The sequence below is a fragment of the Cervus canadensis genome, chromosome X (assembly GCF_019320065.1).
Source record: "Cervus canadensis isolate Bull #8, Minnesota chromosome X, ASM1932006v1, whole genome shotgun sequence".
Lineage (NCBI taxonomy): Eukaryota > Metazoa > Chordata > Mammalia > Artiodactyla > Cervidae > Cervus > Cervus canadensis.
In genome coordinates this window covers 12,626,244-12,643,865 of record NC_057419.1, presented here as the reverse complement: position 1 = coordinate 12,643,865, position 17,622 = coordinate 12,626,244, and the positions used below count along the sequence as shown (strand labels likewise).

The 17,622-nt window shown below is 37.7% G+C and overlaps 1 protein-coding gene across 8 annotated transcripts in view; it reads left to right on the top strand.

Annotated features, from left to right (window-relative positions):
* The window catches only part of LOC122434312 (lysine-specific demethylase 6A-like), a 168,111-nt gene extending 161,103 nt beyond the window's left edge, over window positions 1-7,008 (top strand). For 5 of the 8 annotated variants that reach the window (XM_043457501.1, XM_043457497.1, XM_043457503.1 and 2 more), the window contains 2 exons: window positions 2,213-2,400; window positions 3,481-7,008. In XM_043457501.1, the coding sequence (XP_043313436.1) occupies window positions 2,213-2,400; window positions 3,481-3,670 (378 nt within the window). In that variant the 3' untranslated portion in view covers window positions 3,671-7,008. Of the gene's footprint in view, window positions 1-2,212; window positions 2,401-3,407 lie in introns of all 8 variants that reach the window. The other 3 variants (XM_043457499.1, XM_043457504.1, XM_043457500.1) reach the window with 2 other exon arrangements.
* The last annotated feature ends 10,614 nt before the right edge of the window (window positions 7,009-17,622 follow it).

The window sequence follows — 17,622 nt, the reverse complement described above, 5'->3', positions numbered from 1 at the left end:
GGAAGCAACAGTTAGAACCAGGCATGGAACAACTGATTGGTTTAGAATTGTGAAAGGCGTACAACAAGAGTTTTACATTGTCACCCTACTTACTTAACTTATATGCAGAGTACATCATGCCAAATGCCACGCTGGATGAATCACAAGCTGGAATCAAGAGAAATAGCAGCCTCAGATATGGGGTTGATACCACTCGGATGGCAGAAAGTGAAGAGGAGCTAAAGAGCCTCTTGAGAGTAAAAGAGGAGAGTGAAAGAGCTGACTTAAAACTTAACAATCAAATAACTGAGATCATGGCATCCTTTCTCATCACTTCATGACAAATAGATGGGGAAACAATGGAAACAGAGGCAAATTTTATTTTCTTGGCTCCAAAATCACTGCAGGTGGTGACTGCAGGGGTGAAATTAAAACACGTTTGATCCTTGAAGTCTGTGACAGCCTAGGGTTAAAAAGCAGAGATATCAGTTAGCCGACAAAGATGCGTATAGGCAAAACTGTGGTTTTTCCAGTAGTCATGTACAGATGTGAGAGTTGGACCATATAGAAAGTTAAACACGGAAGAATTGATAATCTCAAATTGTGGGACTGGAGGACTTCCTGAAGTCCAAGGAGATAAAACCAGTCAATCCTGAAGGAAATCAACCCTGAATATTCTTCGGAAAGACTGATGCTGAAACTCCAGTAGTTTGTTCACCTGAAGAAAGGTGAAGAGCAGATTCATTGGAAAATAGCCAGCTCAAGGGAAGTCTTTCCCTTGTGCTGGGAAAGATTGAAGGAAAAAGGAGAAGCGAGCACCAGATAATTAGATGTTTAGGTAGCATCACCAACTATGATGTGTGTGCAGACTCTAGGAGATAGTGAAAGAGAGGGGAGCCTGGCATGCTGGGGTTTACTGGACCATAACGAGTTGTGACTATATTTGTGGAGGTCAGACAAATGTGTCTCTCCTCCCCTTCAGGGAAAGACAACTAAAACCAGAACGTTATCAATAGACTGGTTCCAAATAGGAAAAGGAGTAGGTCAAGGCTGTATATTGTCACCCTGCTTATTTAACTTATATGCAGGGCACGTCATGAGAAATGCTGGGCTGGATGAAGCACATGGTGGAACCAAGATTGCCAGGAGAAATATCAATAACCTCAGACATGCAGATGACACCACCCTCATGGCACAAAGTGAAGAAGAACTGATGAAAGTGAAAGAGGAGAGTGAAAAAGTTGGCTTAAAGCTCAACATTCAGAAAACTAAGATCATGGCACCCGGTCCCATCATTTCATGGGAAACAGATGGGGCAACAGTGGAAACAGTGGCTGACTTCATTTTTCTGGGCTCCAAAATCACTGCAGATGGTGATTGCAGCCATGAAATTAAAAGGTGCTTCCTCCTTGGAAGGAAAGTTATGACAAACCTAGACAACATATTGAAAAGGAGAGACATTAATTTGTCAACAAAGGTCCGTCTGGTTAAGGCTATGGTTTTTCCAGTGGTCATGTATGGATGTGAGAGTTGAACTATAAAGAAAGCTGAGCACTGAAGAATTGATGCTTTTGAACTGTGGTGTTGGAGAAGACTCTTGAGAGTGCCTAGGACTGCAAGGAGATCCAACCAGTCTGTCCTAAAGGAGATCAGTCCTGGGTGTTCACTGGAAGGACTGATGCTGAAGCTGAAACTGCAATACTTTGGCCACCTCATGTGAAGAGCTGATTCATTTGAAAAGACGCTGATACTGGAAAAGATTGAGGGCAGGAGGAGAAAGGGCTGACAGAGGATGAGATGGTTGGATGGCATCACTGACCAAATGGACATGGGTTTGGATGGACTCCGGGAGTTGGTGATGGACAGGGAGGCCTGGCATGCTACAGTCCATGGGGTCCCAAAGACTTGGACACGACTGAGCGATTGAACTGAACTGAACTGATCAATACTGTTTTTGTACTGTTATTTATTTATTTATTCTTTTAGCCACTTAGCATGCAAGATCTTAGCTCCCCAATGAAAAATTGATCCCATGCCCCTTGCTGTGGAAGAGAAGAGTTTAACCACTGGCCCACCAGCGAATTTCCCCATGGAGCCTTTTATCAAAGTCCCGGCGTTTAGTCCAAAATGACCGTCCACATTTTCATGTAAAGTCGAATTCCATAGTTTTATAATAGTGGTACAGATAATGTCAGTTATGTCTGCTCAGTGCTTTTTCTCTTGTATAAAATAGGTGGAAGTTTTTGATCTTCTTTTTGTCACTGATGAAAGCAATTCTCAAAAGACATACATAGTACATTGCCAAGACTGTGCACGAAAAGCAAGTGGAAATCTGGACAATTTCGTGGTGCTAGAAGAATACAAAATGGAGGACCTGATGCAAGTATATGACCAGTTTACATTAGTAAGTGAATTCATTATGTGAGTACATATTTAGCTGTGTTGTGAAACATCAGTGTTTGTTTTCACTACCTAATTTATAAGAATTAATAAGACATTCACATTTTCTATTGGTTCAGTAATAGTACATAGGAAAATATTCCCTTTTTTTATACTTGGAAAACCTTTTATTTTTATCAAACCATTGCATATTACTGTTATTTCTTTTCAGTTAGAATGGCCTAAATAATAACATTAATTACTTTAAAAACCTTTGTGGTCTTTGAGAATATTATCATAATATTATGCTACTTAATTGATAAAGCCAAATATTGGTTACTTAATTCTGTAGGTATGATCCCCCAGAAAATCAGTATGTTTTTAATACTCCTCTATTGTCATATATTAATTATGTTTATTTAAAATGTATTTCTTGTTACAAGTGTTAAACTCATGGACGTATTTGATAGTGTTTTACTAATGGTATGTAACGTGCATGAAACCAAATTCACAAATTTGTATGCTCTGCAACTTTTCATTTCAAAGACAAGTGCATTTTCTTCTGACTTGAAATGTCTTTGTGAATGGAAACACTTATTCCTGGCTTGTTAGTATTGTTTTTTTGTCTTTTGTTTTAAATGTTGAAATTTAGTTGTGGTATTTTTAATTGAATGGTGCATCAGATTGCTTAAAAGAGAAAAAAATTTTGAGAAATAGGTGCTCTAGCTGAGAAAAGTTCACAGACCATTCACTAGTGAAATTTTAATTGAATTTTTACAGCTTTTTACACAATATTTTTTTTTTAGTTTTAATATGCCCTATCAATTCTTGTGATTAAATGATGAAGTAAAAAAAAATGAGGGTAATAATTAACAGCTCTTAAGAAATACAGCCCTAAAGTTCACAATAGCAGGTTATTGAACTTTAAGACTTTCTTTCTAACTCACTTGGTAACTACACTATAGATTGTTTATAGCCATGAGATAGAGAACACTTTTGAGGACTAATAATATACTGAAACAATTAACATGCCTTACTTTTAATTTTAGGCTCCTTCAGTATCATCCTCCTCTTCTTGATAATGGTCCATGAATATTAAATGACACCTTTTCTCATCTTCAGGAAAGTTCTGCACCACTGGTTTTATAGCTGCTTAATAAGAGTGCTGACTGAAAGCTATATCTATGCAACCTTCCAAGAATATTGTCAATCAACTGGATATACCAGAGCACTTCTCTGCTCCAGGATAGATCCGGCTTTTCTTAATTACCATGTTTTATGTTTATCTGACAAAAGTGGCACTGCCCAGTAGACTACTGCGTTGAAGATATCTTTTTTGTCTGTTTGTTTAATGTTTCTGGACTTACAAAATAGCTTTCATCTGTATTTTATCCTTGCAAAAATTTCTTTGGGAAGATACACTGCCCTCACTGGTCATATTTTTGCTAAGATAATTAAATTTAAATCTTTGCTTAAGTGTTTTAATGTGAAAAATTAGAGGAGAAAGGTTAGTTTTTCTTGTTGCTTTTTTTTTTATCACTTTTAAGTTTTTCTGTTTTGTTTTGTGCCCATAATGGTTCCAAATTGAAAGTTTTTAAAATATTTAACAGCCTAATAGTGAAGATGCAAAGATAATAGGTTGCACATAGACTAAGGAATAAACTTCAGTTTTGTGATTTTTGTTTCTAATCTTGATACAGATTTACACTATTTATGAATACATATTTATTGCTTGAAAATATTTGTGACTGGTATGTTATTTTTCCAGGATTTACCTGCCATTAAATATAAGGAGTTCTGTAATTTTAAGCATTACTCCTTTTACATTTCGTATGTGTAAATAAAACTTTAAAATTGTACAGAAATTTTACTAAAGTTGTTTCATGTTTAAAGCATTTTCCACTGTTTTATTAGAGTTTCTGAAAAAACCCAGATTTTGTTCCATTTCAAATCTTATTATATATATTTTATATGTACATATATGTCCACACACATGTATAACATATATGTATTTATAATACAGCATATAATTATAAAAAGATAAAACAAATTTTTAATTTTTCACCTTTAAGGTAGTTTCTGAGATACCTTCTATAAAGCATTGCTTACAAAAGTATGTGTATTTTTAAAGTAAATGTCTTTTATTCTGGTTTGTGGAGGTTGCAGTTATTGCAATGATTGCCAATAAATAAGTGCTGGAAAAATGTATAGTAGAAAATGAATAGTGAAGTTACAATTTCAAAGGAAACGTGTAAGTTTGATAAATCTTATTGCGTAAAAGAGATTCGTAATGATGGCCTCCACTCTAATAACAAATACATTAAGTGACATATTTTCTGGAGTTAGGTGACCTAAAATTCCGTGATTTTCTGCTTGTATGACATGGTTCAGTGAGGGGAGAGGGAGAATATATTCAGATCCTTTATCATTAGTACATTTTAACAAGCTCTGTGAAATTTTTTATTTCATATAAACAAATTACTCTTAATCTTTAACTATTTTATAACAGTTCCTGGTCTGCTGCCTATATCTTACTGAAGCATTTGGCCTTTATTCTCATTTTATCACATTTTCTAGGAGATTTCCTGAGAACTTTGGTAAAAGTTCTGTAAATGAAGTGAGAATATATAATCCTATCTGATGAAATGCCTTGATGTATTTTTTTTTTTCAAATAACTTTATGGAAATAATTTAAAGATGAAAGTTGTATAAATGTTACTACATTAGGTAATAGTTTTTCAACAACTGAAATCTTAACAGTAATCATATATATAGATAAACATACACATATAGATACACATATATAATTTCAAAAGGAAATAATCTGTTTTAGTTAAGCAAAATAGTAAACAAAGAAAAATAGTGCAATTCATTATTTTATCTGCTCCATTTTGTGATTCTGTTGTAAATGTTTTTATGCAAAGGTCATTGATACTAAAACTCAAAACGAACTTTTTGAAACAAAGATTAAAATTTAGACTTCAGGACACTTACAAAGTTAGTATATTTATAATGTATTTGTGCTCCATCTGAGTTTTTCTTAACTTTGTATTCCTTACAAGGCATCTTATTGTTTCATCTCTTTTTGAGATGGTTTATTGCCAAGGTTCATATAAATTGAGTTTACTGAGTTTACCTACACATAAAAAATGACTTAGTTTTCTTTGGCTCATCTGTCAAGAATTACACTTCTCAGAATTGTAAACAGGTACAAAAGTGAAATCACATGTACCAGCATCACTTAGAACTATTCATTCAGATTAAAAAATCCTCCATTACCTGTTTTCTTTCATGAATTTTATACTGTCCTTTTAAATTGGATTTTGGGATTCTCTGGTATCTCAGTGGTTAAGAATCCACTTGCCAGTACAGGGGACACAGGTTTAATCCTGGTGCAGTGGGATCCCACATGCCTCAGAGCAAGTAAGGCCATGTGCCACAAGTACGTAGTCCATGCTCTAGAGCCCACATGCTGCTGCTGAAGCCTGAAGCTCATGCTCCACAAGGGAAACCATTGCAGTAAGAAGCCTGAACACTGCAACTGGAGAATAGACCTAACTCACCACAACTAGAAGAAGCACTCAAAGCAACAAAGACAGCACAGCCTAAAATAATTTCTTTTTTTAAAATTTGGAGGTTGTTTTTGTTTTATTGCAGGAGGTAGAATATCTATATATAAACTCAGGTACTTTTTTTTTCCAGTAAAAAGTTGATGTACAAAATTAGGTAAGTTTCAAGTGTTCAACATAGCAATTAACAATTTTAAAGGTTATATTCCTTTTATAGTTACTATAAAACATTGGCTATGCTTTTTAATTGTAAGAAATCTATGTATTTTGTGTGTTAATCCCTTATGATTTGCAAATATTTTCTCCCACTGATTAGGTTGTCTTGTCATTTTGTTGATAGTTATCTTTGTTTTATAAATGTGTTTCTTTTAAATTAGGTTATATAATGACTCTTTGCATTTATTTCTTTTATGTCAGGAGACAAATCCAAAATATTGTGTGATTTATGTCAAGAGCATTCCACCTATGTTTTCTTCTAGGAGTTTTACAGTTTCCAACTTTTTCTGTGGTCTAGGATGTGATGTAATCAGGAGACTGTTCCCTGTGCAGTTAAAAAGAAAGAGTATATAAGTAGGTAAAGAGTCTCCTGCAATACAGGAGACACAGGAGATGCAGGTTTGATCCATGGGTTGGGAAGATTCATCCCATTTAGGAGGAAAATGGTAACTCACTGCAGCATTCTTTCCCGTAAACTCCCAAGGACAGAGGAGCCTGGCAATCTACAGTCCAAGGATTGAAAAGCATCTGACACAACTGAGTGACTATGCATATATGATAAACATATATATATATAAGTCCACATGGCTTAATGTGTTACATAAGGGCACTGTTTCCTTATTAATTTTCTTTCTGGATATAGTGTCCACAGATGTAGGTGCAGTGTTAAAATCTGCTCTTTTTACAGTGTTACTGTTAATTTCCCCTTTCAGGTCTGTTGGTATTTGCTTTATGTGTGGAGGTGCTCCTATGTACGTTTAAATATATGCATGTGTATATATTTATTGTTTCTTGGATTAATCCCTTGATCATGTATGATATAATGAATATCCTCATCTCATAACAATCTGTGTTTTAAAATCTACTTTGTCTTATATAAGTATTCCTACCCTCGCTTTCCTTTGATTTCTATTTTCCATCCTCTCAGTTTTCCATACATAGATGTCTTTAAATTTGAAATGAGTCTGTTGTAGGCAGTCTATAGATAGGCCCTATTTTCACGTCAGTTCAGCTGTACCTCTCTTTTAATTGGAGGATTTGGTTCATTTACATTTTAAGTAATCAGTTCCAGTTCAGTTCAGTCACTCAGTCGTGTGCGACTCTTTGTGACCCCATGAACTGCAGCACTCCAGGTCTCCCTGTCCATCACCAACTCCCAGAGTCCGTCCAAACCCATGTCCATTGAGACGGTGATGCCATTCAACCACTTCATCCTCTGCTGTCCCCTTCTCCTCCTGCCCTCAATCTTTCCCAGTATCAGGGTCTTTTCAAATGAGTCAGCTCTTCACATCAGGTGGCCAAATATTGGAGTTTCAGCTTCAACATCAGTCCTTCCAGTGAACACCCAGGACTGAGCTCATTAAGGATGGACTGGTTGGATCTCCTTGCAGTCCTAGGCACTCTCAAGAGTCTTCTCCAACACCACAGTTCAAAAGCATCAATTCTTTGGCACTCAGCTTTCTTTATAGTCCAACTCTCACATCCATATATGACTACTGGAAAAACCATAGCCTTGACTAGATGGATATTTGTTGACAAAGTAGTGTCTCTGCTTTGTAATATGCTGTCTAGGTTGATCATAACTTTGCTTCCAAGGAGGAAGCACCTTTTAATTTCATGGCTGCAGTCACCATCCACAGTGATTTTGGAGCCCAGAAAAATGAAGTCAGCCACTGTTTCCACTGTTGCCCATCTATTTGCCATGAAGTGATGGGACCAGATGCCATGATCTTAGTTTTCTGAATGTTGAGCTTTAAGCCAACTTTTTCACTCTCCTCTTTCACTTTTATCAAGAGGCTCTTTAGTTCTTCTTCACTTTGTGCCATAAGGGTGGTGTCATCTGCATGTCTGAGGTTATTGATATTTCTCCTGGCAATCTTGGTTCCACCATGTGCTTCATCCAGCCCAGCATTTCTCATGACGTGCCCTGCATATAAGTTAAATAAGCAGGGTGACAATATACAGCCTTGACCTACTCCTTTTCCTATTTGGAACCAGCCTGTTGTTCCATGTCCAGTTCTAACTGTTGATTCCTGACCTGCATACAGATTTCTCAAGAGGCAGGTCAGGTGGTCTGTTATTCCCACCTCTTTCAGAATTTTCCACAGTTTATTGTGATCACCCAGTCAAAGGCTTTGGCATAGTAAATATAGCAGAAATAGATGTCTTTATGGAACTTGCTGCTTTTTTGATGATCCAGCAAATGTTGGCAATTTGATCTCTGTTTCCTCTGCCTTTTCTAAAACCAGCTTGAACATCTGGAAGTTCACAGTTCATGTATCGCTGAAGCCTGACTAGGAGAATTTTGAGCATCACTTTACTAGCGTGTGAGATGAGTGCAATTGTGTGGTAGTTTGAGCATTCTTTGGCGTTGCCTTTCTTTGGGATTGGAATGAAAACACCTTTTCCAGTCCTTTGGCCACTGCTTAGTTTTCCAAATTTGCTGGCATTTTGAGTGCAACACTTTCACAGCATCATCTTTTAGGATTTGAAGTAGCTCTACTGGAATTCCATCACTTGCACTAGTTTAGTTCATAGTGATGCTTCCTAAGGCCCAACTGACTTCACATTCTAGGATGTTCGGCTCTAGGTGAGTGTGAGTGATTACACCTTCATGATTATCTGGGTCGTGAAGATCTTTTTTTATACAGTTCTTCTGTGTATTGTTTTCACCTCTTCTAATCTTCTGTTTCTGTTAGGTCCATGCCATTTCTGTCCTTTATTGAGCCCATCTTTGCATGAAATGTTCCCTTGGTATCTAATTTTCTTGAAGAGATCTCTAGTCTATCCCATTCTATTGTTTTCCTCTATTTCTTTGCATTGATCACTGAGGAAGACTTTCTTATCTCTCCTGGCTGTTTTTTGGAACTCTGCATTCAAATGCATATATCATTCCTTTTCCCCTTTGCTTTTCACTTCCTTTCTTTTCACAGCTGTTTGTAAGGCCTCCTTAGACAGCCCTTTTGCCTTTTTGCATTTGTTTTTCTTGGGGGTGGTCTTGATCCCTATCTCCTATACAGTGTCACAAACTTCCGTCCATAGTTCATCAGGCATTCTATATATCTGTTCCCTTAAATCTATTTCTCCCTTCCACTGTATAGTCATAAGGGATTTGATTTAGGTCGTACCTGAATGGTCTAGTGGTTTTCCCCACTTTCTTCAATTTCAATCTGAATTTGGCAATAAGGAGTCTTGATCTGAGCCACAGTCAAGCTCCGGTCTTGTTTTTCTGACTGTATAGAGCTTCTCCATCTTTTGCTGCAAAAGATATAATCAGTCTGATTTCGGTGTTGACCAGCTGTGTATTATAATCCCAGTGATCCCTGCTACTCTGTTCTATTCATCCTTGTACAGCTTCAGATTATCGTCAGAATCTTAATTGTGTTCATTGAATTTTTCTTATTTCTTACATTTTGTTACTGGGCCAGTATATTTCTTATTTGATTTGTTTTTCAGTTCTATAATTTGCATTTAGCATTTTTGTTGTTGAAATTTTCTGTTATTTGAAGAGATCTGTAAGTGATTTTGAAGTACTTATATGGTAGCTTATTTTAAATTCTGGTACTTCAAACATTTAATTCATCTTGGGATTGATATCCATTCACTAAAATTTCATCCATTTTCTGATATATTAGCATATTTGTAAGAGATGAGTTTTCTATCACATACTAGAATTTGGGTATTATGAGATTCTGGATCCTGTTTAATCTCATTTTTTAGATAGTCAACCTATTGAGCTGAAGCTTGAGTTTTTTCTTGGTCTTTAAAGTCTACCTATCTCTACCTCTATCATTTTTGATAATTCTACCTCTATCATTTTTTATATATTTTTTTTGCCTTATAGTATGCCTTTCTTTCCTTGCTTCTTTTAATGTTTTCTTATTTTCTGGCATCATAAGATGTTCCAGTTTCATCTTATAGTTTCCTTACAAATATTTTCCTACTCCTGATCAGCTATTTCTGCAGTTAAACCTGTAATCTTCATTACAGAATGAGAAAGAAACCAATATTTTGGCTCAAGTGCGTTCATTCCTCTAGGGTGTTATTTCTTTTAGACTCTTTTCAGTAAATAGGTACACTCCCCTCTACCCCCCTGCCCCCCCCCAAAAAAACCTGGCTCAAATTATCTGTGACTTATTTTTTCCACTCTGATATCCGTATAAAGTAGTTTCAAATTGTATCCTATACTAGAAGTATAATTGAGTCATCTTTGTTCACAGTTCTTTTTAACTTTAGCTTTACAGAATCTAAACTATTTACCAAGGTTAATTAGGATATTCCTTTCCCCCTCCACCTCACCCCCATCCATTCAGAGGGCTTGTTATTCATTTAGTTTCTTGTGTCATTTTTTATCTTCTGTTTTGGGCTCCTCTAACAGCATAGTGTACTGTAGTTTTACAGGAGGAATATGTGATATATAGGAAACATTTATAAGAATAATTGCATGACAGGGTCAGAAAAGTGTCACTCTCTATTCATTAATTTTTCCACTTTTCTTCTTCTCAGCTATTCCCTGAAACAAGGTGAACCCTTTAGTCTCTAGTTTATTCTTGCTACATTTTTATTTGCACAATTGAGCAGACAGACATACTTTGTTTCATCTTCTTCCTTATATGTAATGTAGCCTTGTTCATGTAACACTGTATAAAGTGTACAATGGAAATCACTCCAAGTCAGCTATTTGGTGTTTTATTATTTTTTAAAAACTGGATATTACTGCATTGTGTGGAAGTACTTTTTTGTTTTTCTTCTTTTTATTGGCTGCAGTAGGTCTTAGTTTTGGATTGCAGGGATATTTAGTTGCAGCATGCAAGTTCTTACGCATACATGATCACGCAGCAGTGAATGAACTTGGGGGGGAGGATCTACAATGGGAGTATAGAGTCTTAGCCACTGGAGAAGCAAGGATGTCCCAAGACTTTAGGTTTTAGACTGTTTTAAATTTGTATTTTTATAAAGTATCCCTGGAAACTTCCAATTTGGTGAATTCATAGAATTTTAGGTACAGTTTTACACTCAGAAAAAGCATGGTATCTCCAGGTCTCTTTCCATAGGCCTTATGCATCTCCTACATCCAACTATTCCTGAGCTATAGTCTGTCCATATAGTAATTGCGAACACTGTTGGCGTTGCAAGCCAATGAAAGATGTCTTACCTTTCAATGCAAGATAAGTTAAGGCTAACCATCTGGTGGACACAATTTAACCTGAAATAGGAAATTTCGATGATGCAGGTTTTGCTGATGCAAATAATACTGCCTAACTGAAAGTCAATTTATGGAGTAAAGGTAAAAATAGCATTAGAGAGCAGCAGCCTTCTCTACAAATAAAATGTGGAAAAGATGGATCTTCAACATATTAAGAAACCTGAGATGCTGGGTGAGGAATTACAGGCCACCTTAAATGGTTTGTCCAAAATACAGATAAGAATAGAGAAAGCAGCAACTACTAAGAAAATTGTGAACTATTGTGGAAATCACCACTTTTGAGAAGAGAAAAAAATGCACCCCCTCCCCTCAATTTCACACATGGTCTATAGTACAGTTTTATTAGATTTTCTGAAAGCTCTCTGACACGTACATGGCAGAGCTCATCCTAAAGTGTACCATCAGTGACGAGCTTGCACCCACTGCTGACCAAACCTCATACTGGCTTCACCAGCCCTTCATGGAGAGTGATAGCAAGTTGCATCTGGATACTATGCTGCCCAAAACAGGGCACCAAGCATGGCGTTAGATATCAATGGTTGTTGAGTCACCCAGTCCAACTCTTGGCCAAATGGACTGCGCCATGCCAGGCTTCCCTGTCCTTCACTGTCTCCTGGAATTTGCTGAAAAGCATCAACCATCTCATACTCTTACCTCCTCCTCCTGCCCTCAGACTTTCCCAGCATCAGGGTCTTTTCTAATGAGTCAGCTCTTCTCATCAGGTGGCCAAAGGATTGGAGCTTCAGTTTCAACATCAGTCCTTCCAGTGAGTATTCAGGGTTGATTTCCTTTAGGATTGACTGGGTTGATCTCCTTGTTGTCCAAGGAGCCTTGTTGTCAAGAGCCTTCTCCAGCACCACAGTTTGAAAGTATACATTCTTTGGTTCTCAACCTTCTTAAAATATCTCTTGTATCTTCTCCATTCTTTTTTGGAGATCGTGGGTCATCTTCACTATCATTATTTTGAATTTTTTTTCTGGAACATTGCCTGTCTCCATTCAGTTGTCTTTCTGGGGTTTTATTTTGTCACTTCATCTGGACCATAACCTGCTTTTCCATCCTGTTTAACTTTTTGTAATAGGGTTTTTGTTATAGAACTTGGGATTTTGGTCATTCTCCCTCCTCCTGTCTGCCCTCTGGTGGATAAGGCAGTGGGAAAAAAACCAGATCTTGCTCTGGTGCGTAGGGCTGTGCTCAGTAGAACTTTAGTCCAATAATCCATGATGGATGGGGTTGTGCCCCTTCCCTGTTAGTCCTTTTGCCTGAGGTGACCCAGCACTGAGGTGTAACAGGCTCTATAATAGGGTTAAAGGCAAGTTCCAAGAGGGCTTATGCCAAGATGTATCTTCCAGGACTGCTGCAGCCAGTACCCCTACCCCTGTGGTGAGCCCCTGCCAACTTATGCCTCCAAAGGAGATCCTCAGATACTTAGAGGTAGGTCTGGTTCAGACTCCTGTGAGGTCATTGATCCTTTTCTCTGGGTCTTGGTGCACACAGGATTCTGTTTGTGCACTCCAAGAGTCACCCTTGGTTTCCTCAGTCCTGTGGAAGCCCTTGAATCAAATCCCAGACTTTATGGGAATCAAAGTCAGATTTTATGGGAATTCCTAGTCTATCTGTTGGATCCCCAGACTGGGAAGCCTGACATTAGACCCAGAACTTTAACAACAGTGGGAGAACTGTTTGGTTTATTGCTCTCTAGAGTGTAGGTCATCCACCCAACAGGTATGTGATTTGATTTTATCATGATTGCCTTCTACCATCTTGTCACGGCTCTTTTTTTGTCTTTGAAATGTATGTACCTTTTTTCATTGGGTGCCAGCATCTTACTGTAGGTAGTTGTTCAAAGCTAGTTGCAGTTTTGGACAATGATCAATTTTAAAAGTGTATCACATAAAAGTCAAATACCAGAAAGATAGGAGAGAAATGATCAAAAGCAATCTTGGAACTTGTTCATTTGCTAAGTCATGTCCAACCCCAGCTACTGCATTATGCCTCACTTCCCTGTCGTTCAGTCTCTCCTGGAATTTGCTCAGATTTATGTTCATTGAATCGGTGATGCCATCCAACCATCTTATCTTTTGTCTTCTCCATCTTCTGCCCTCAATCTTTCCCAGCACCAGGGTCTTTTCCAAGAGGCAGCTCTTTACATCATACCTATCCTTCTATAAAATGTTTCCTTGATATCTTCAATTTCTTGAAGAGATCTCTAGTTCTTCACATTGTATTGTTTTTCTTTTTGTTTTTTTGACTTGTCTTTTTTTTTTTTCCTTTTTCACTTAAGAGTGCTTTCTCGTCTCTCCTAGCTGCTATTTGCATTCAACACTGCATTCAGTTGGGATATATTTCCCTTTCTCTTTTGCCTTTCACTTCTTTTCTCAGCTATTTTTAAGCCCTCCTCAGACAACAATTTTGCATATTTGTGTTTATTTTTCTTTGGAATTTTTTTTGGTTACTGACTCCCGTAGTGTTATGAACCTCTGTCCGTAGTTCTCCAGGCACTCTGTCTACCTGATCTAATCCCTTTAATCTGTTTGTCACCTCCACTGTATAAACATAAAGGATTTGATTTAGGTCATATCTTTATGGCCTACTGATTTTTCCTCCTCTCTTAAATTTAAGCCTGAATTTTGCTATAAGGATCTGATGATCTAAACCACAGACAACTCCAGGACTTGTTTTTGCTGACTGTTTAGAGCTTCTCTGTCTTCAGCTGCAAATAAAATAATCTGATTTCAGTATTAGCCATCTGGTGATGTCCATGTATAGAGTCATCTCTTGTGTTGTTGGAAGAGAGTGTTTGTTACAACCAGTGCATTCTCTTGGCAAAAATCCTGTTACTGTTTTGTACACCAAGGCCAAACATACCTGTTACTCTACGTATCTCTTGACTTCTTTTATTGGTGTTAAAACTAGAAAGTCTTACAGATCCTCAAAAAACTGTTAAACTTCAGCTTCTTTAACATTAGTGATTGGGGCATACATAGATTACTGTGATGTTGAGTGGTTTGCTTTGGAAATGAACCAAGATAATTCTGTCTTTTACCCGATTGCACCCAGGTACTGCATTTTGGACTCTTATTCACTGTAAAAGCTATTCCCTTTATTCCAAGGGATTCTTGCCCAAAATAGCAGATATAATGGTCATCTGAATTAATTTGCCCATTTCTGTTCATTTTATATCACTGATTTTTATGATGTTGATGTTCACTCTTGCCATCTACTGCTGAACCATGACCTATTTATCTTGATTCATTGACCTAACATTCCAGGTTCCTATGTAATATATTGTTCTTTATAATATAATACTTTCACTACCAGAAACATCCACAACTGAGCATAGTTTCTGTTTGGTCTATACACTTCATTTTTTCTGGAGCTGTTTCTCCACTCTTCCTCAGTAGCATACTGGACACTTAACAACCTGAGGGCGTCACCTTCTAGTGTCATATCTTTTTCCCTTTTCATACTGTTCATGTTCATGAGGTTCTTGTGGCAAGAATACTGGAGTGGTTTGTAATTTCCTTCTCCAATGGATCACATTTTGTTAGAACCCTCCACTGTGACATGTTCATCTTGCATAGCATGGCTCATACCTTTATTGAGTCATTCTGCTAAATTTTAAATGAGTTAAGACATATGTTAAAATGAGTTAAGATATGAGTTAAAAGAAAAACCCATGCACTGAAACTAACACAACATTGTAGATCAACTCTACGCTAATAAAAATTCTTAAACTTCCACCAAACCAGCATAAGATTATAAATTAACAACGTTCAAACAATTTTTTAAAACCTACAAATGAATGTTGATAGCACCATTATTCATAATTGCTCAAAATTGGGAGTAATGAAACAACCTTCAGTGGGTACATGGATACACTTACTGGTATGGTTCATCCATTCAATGGAATATTGTTTGGTGATTGGAAGTAATGAGCTACAAAGACATGAAAAGACATGTTCCAACCTTAAATCAGATGACTAAGTTAAAGAAGTCTGTGTGAGAGGTCTACAGACTATATGATTTCAACTCTGAGATAGTCTTTTAAAAAGTAAAAATATGAGAGGAAAAGATCGTATGTTGTGAAATAAATTGGAGGAGTGAATAGGTAAGCTACAGATAGTCAAATTTCTGAACAATATTATAATAGTAAATGCATGTTGCACATTTTTCCCTTTAATCGAAGTTACTTAGAAAAATAACCAGGCTTGAATGGTTTTTTCTTGCGGTTTCATGAGCATTTTCAGGCTTTTGTTGCCAGTGTGATGTTCAGTAAGATAAGGGAGAGTTTTTTACAAGGCACACTCCTCAAAGATGTTAAATTACAGTTCCACATATCCTACTGAGTATGCTCTTAAGAAAACAGTACAGGCAGCCCCTACTGTGCCTGACAAAGAGTAAGACTGAAATTCTCTCTTTATTGCCCTATGGTCAGATTGGTTGTAGAAGATTCTGCCACTTGTTTTGAGGATCCAGTTGACTGTGATAGAAAAGGCTGAAGGAAATACTGGTTGTGGGGACTTTGTGGGAGTGATGAGGTCTGTCCTGCAGACATGAAGTGCAAAGAACTTTAGTCGCCAGGATCTCACAGAACAGGGTAGCTCAGATTGCATGTGTGTGGAGGGGAGAGCCAGGCTTGAGACATCTGTTCTGAGCCCCAACCACCAGGGACACAGTGCCTTGGCATCTGTCCAGATTAGAACTGGGACTTTGGCAATCACTGCCTCATCATTGATCCAGACACTACCAGCTAAACGTTCTTGGGACTTGCTTTTGTTCTGAAAATTTTCTACCAGCAGGGGTTGGACCTTTCTACACCTTCACCACCATGACTCTGGTCAGACAATGGTTTCCACTGTCTGCTACTCTCCTGTGATACCCAGGTGAACAAGCAGAAGAGTGAAACTCAACTAGTGGAAAGGTGGGAAGGAGGGTTCCCCTCTGAGACATCACAGGTCAGCAACCTGCCCTTCTTCCCAGACCAGCTGGGGAGGCAGAGTAAGGGTCTGTAGCAGCTGGAGAAATTAAAACCCTGTGGTTAGTAGTCCCTTTTCCAACCAAGGGACAGGTTAAACAGGGATGTCCTTGTAAATACGACTGGGTACCTGCTTTTCTAAACAAGTCAGCATCTTTGAAAAGTGGCTGGGAAATGGGACACCTACCTGTACCTTTCTCCAGCTAAGCATGCAATAGAAAGCATGCTGAGACTGTTATCTTTTTAAAAAGAAAAGGATTAAAAGATGGAAGAACTTTTCCAGGCGTATTTTTACACACAGATTCTTTTAAACCAAGGACACAGGATACTTTATGTATTCTGTAAAGATGGTTGAATCTATTTTTTTTTTTTAAGTTTTTATGCCATTAGAAAATAAAATATGAACACAAACCATGAGGAGAAAGAGTACTTCACAGCTGAACCACACTGTCATGTGGTCCTGAAGGACACTCCCAATGAAGCCAGAAGCCAGGCAACCAAAGATGGATGAGACAAGGCAATGCAAAGGTCGGGAAATCCACGTGCTGCAGCCCATGAACACATGTCCAGCTCATGTTGACCCCATGGACTGCACCACGGCCAGGCCTCCCTGTCTGTCATCAACTCCTGGAGCTTACTCAAAGTCATTTCCATTGAGTTGATGATGCTATCCAACCATCTCATCCTCTGTCCTCCCCTTCTCCTGCCTTCAATCTTTCCCAGCATCAGGGTCTTTTCACATGATTCAGTTCTTTGCATTAGGTGGCCAAAGTATTGTGAGTTTCAGTTTCACCATCAGTCCTTCCAATGAATATTCAGGACTGCTTTCCTTTAGGAATGACTGGTTGGATCTGTTGCAGTCCTAGGGACTCTCAAGAGTTCTCCAACACCACAGTTCAAAAGCATCAATTCTTCAGTGCTCAGCTTTCTTCACAGTCCCACTCTCACATCCATACCTGACCACTGGAAAAACCATAGCCTTGACTTTTACATTACATCACCCATTTACATTTAAGGTAAATCAATTGATAATCCTGTTGCCATTTACTTTGTTGTTTTGGGTTCGAGTTTATACACCCTTTCTGTGTTACCTTTCTAGAGAAGATCCTTTAGCATTTGTTGGAGAGATGGCTTGGTGGTGCTGAATTCTCTCAGCTTTTGCTTCTCTGTAAAGCTTTTGATTTCGCCTTCATATTTGAATGAGATCCTTGCTGGGTACTGTAATCTGGGTTGTAAGTTTTTCTCTTTCATCACTTTAAGTATGTCTTTCCATTCCCTTCTGGCCTAAAGAGTTT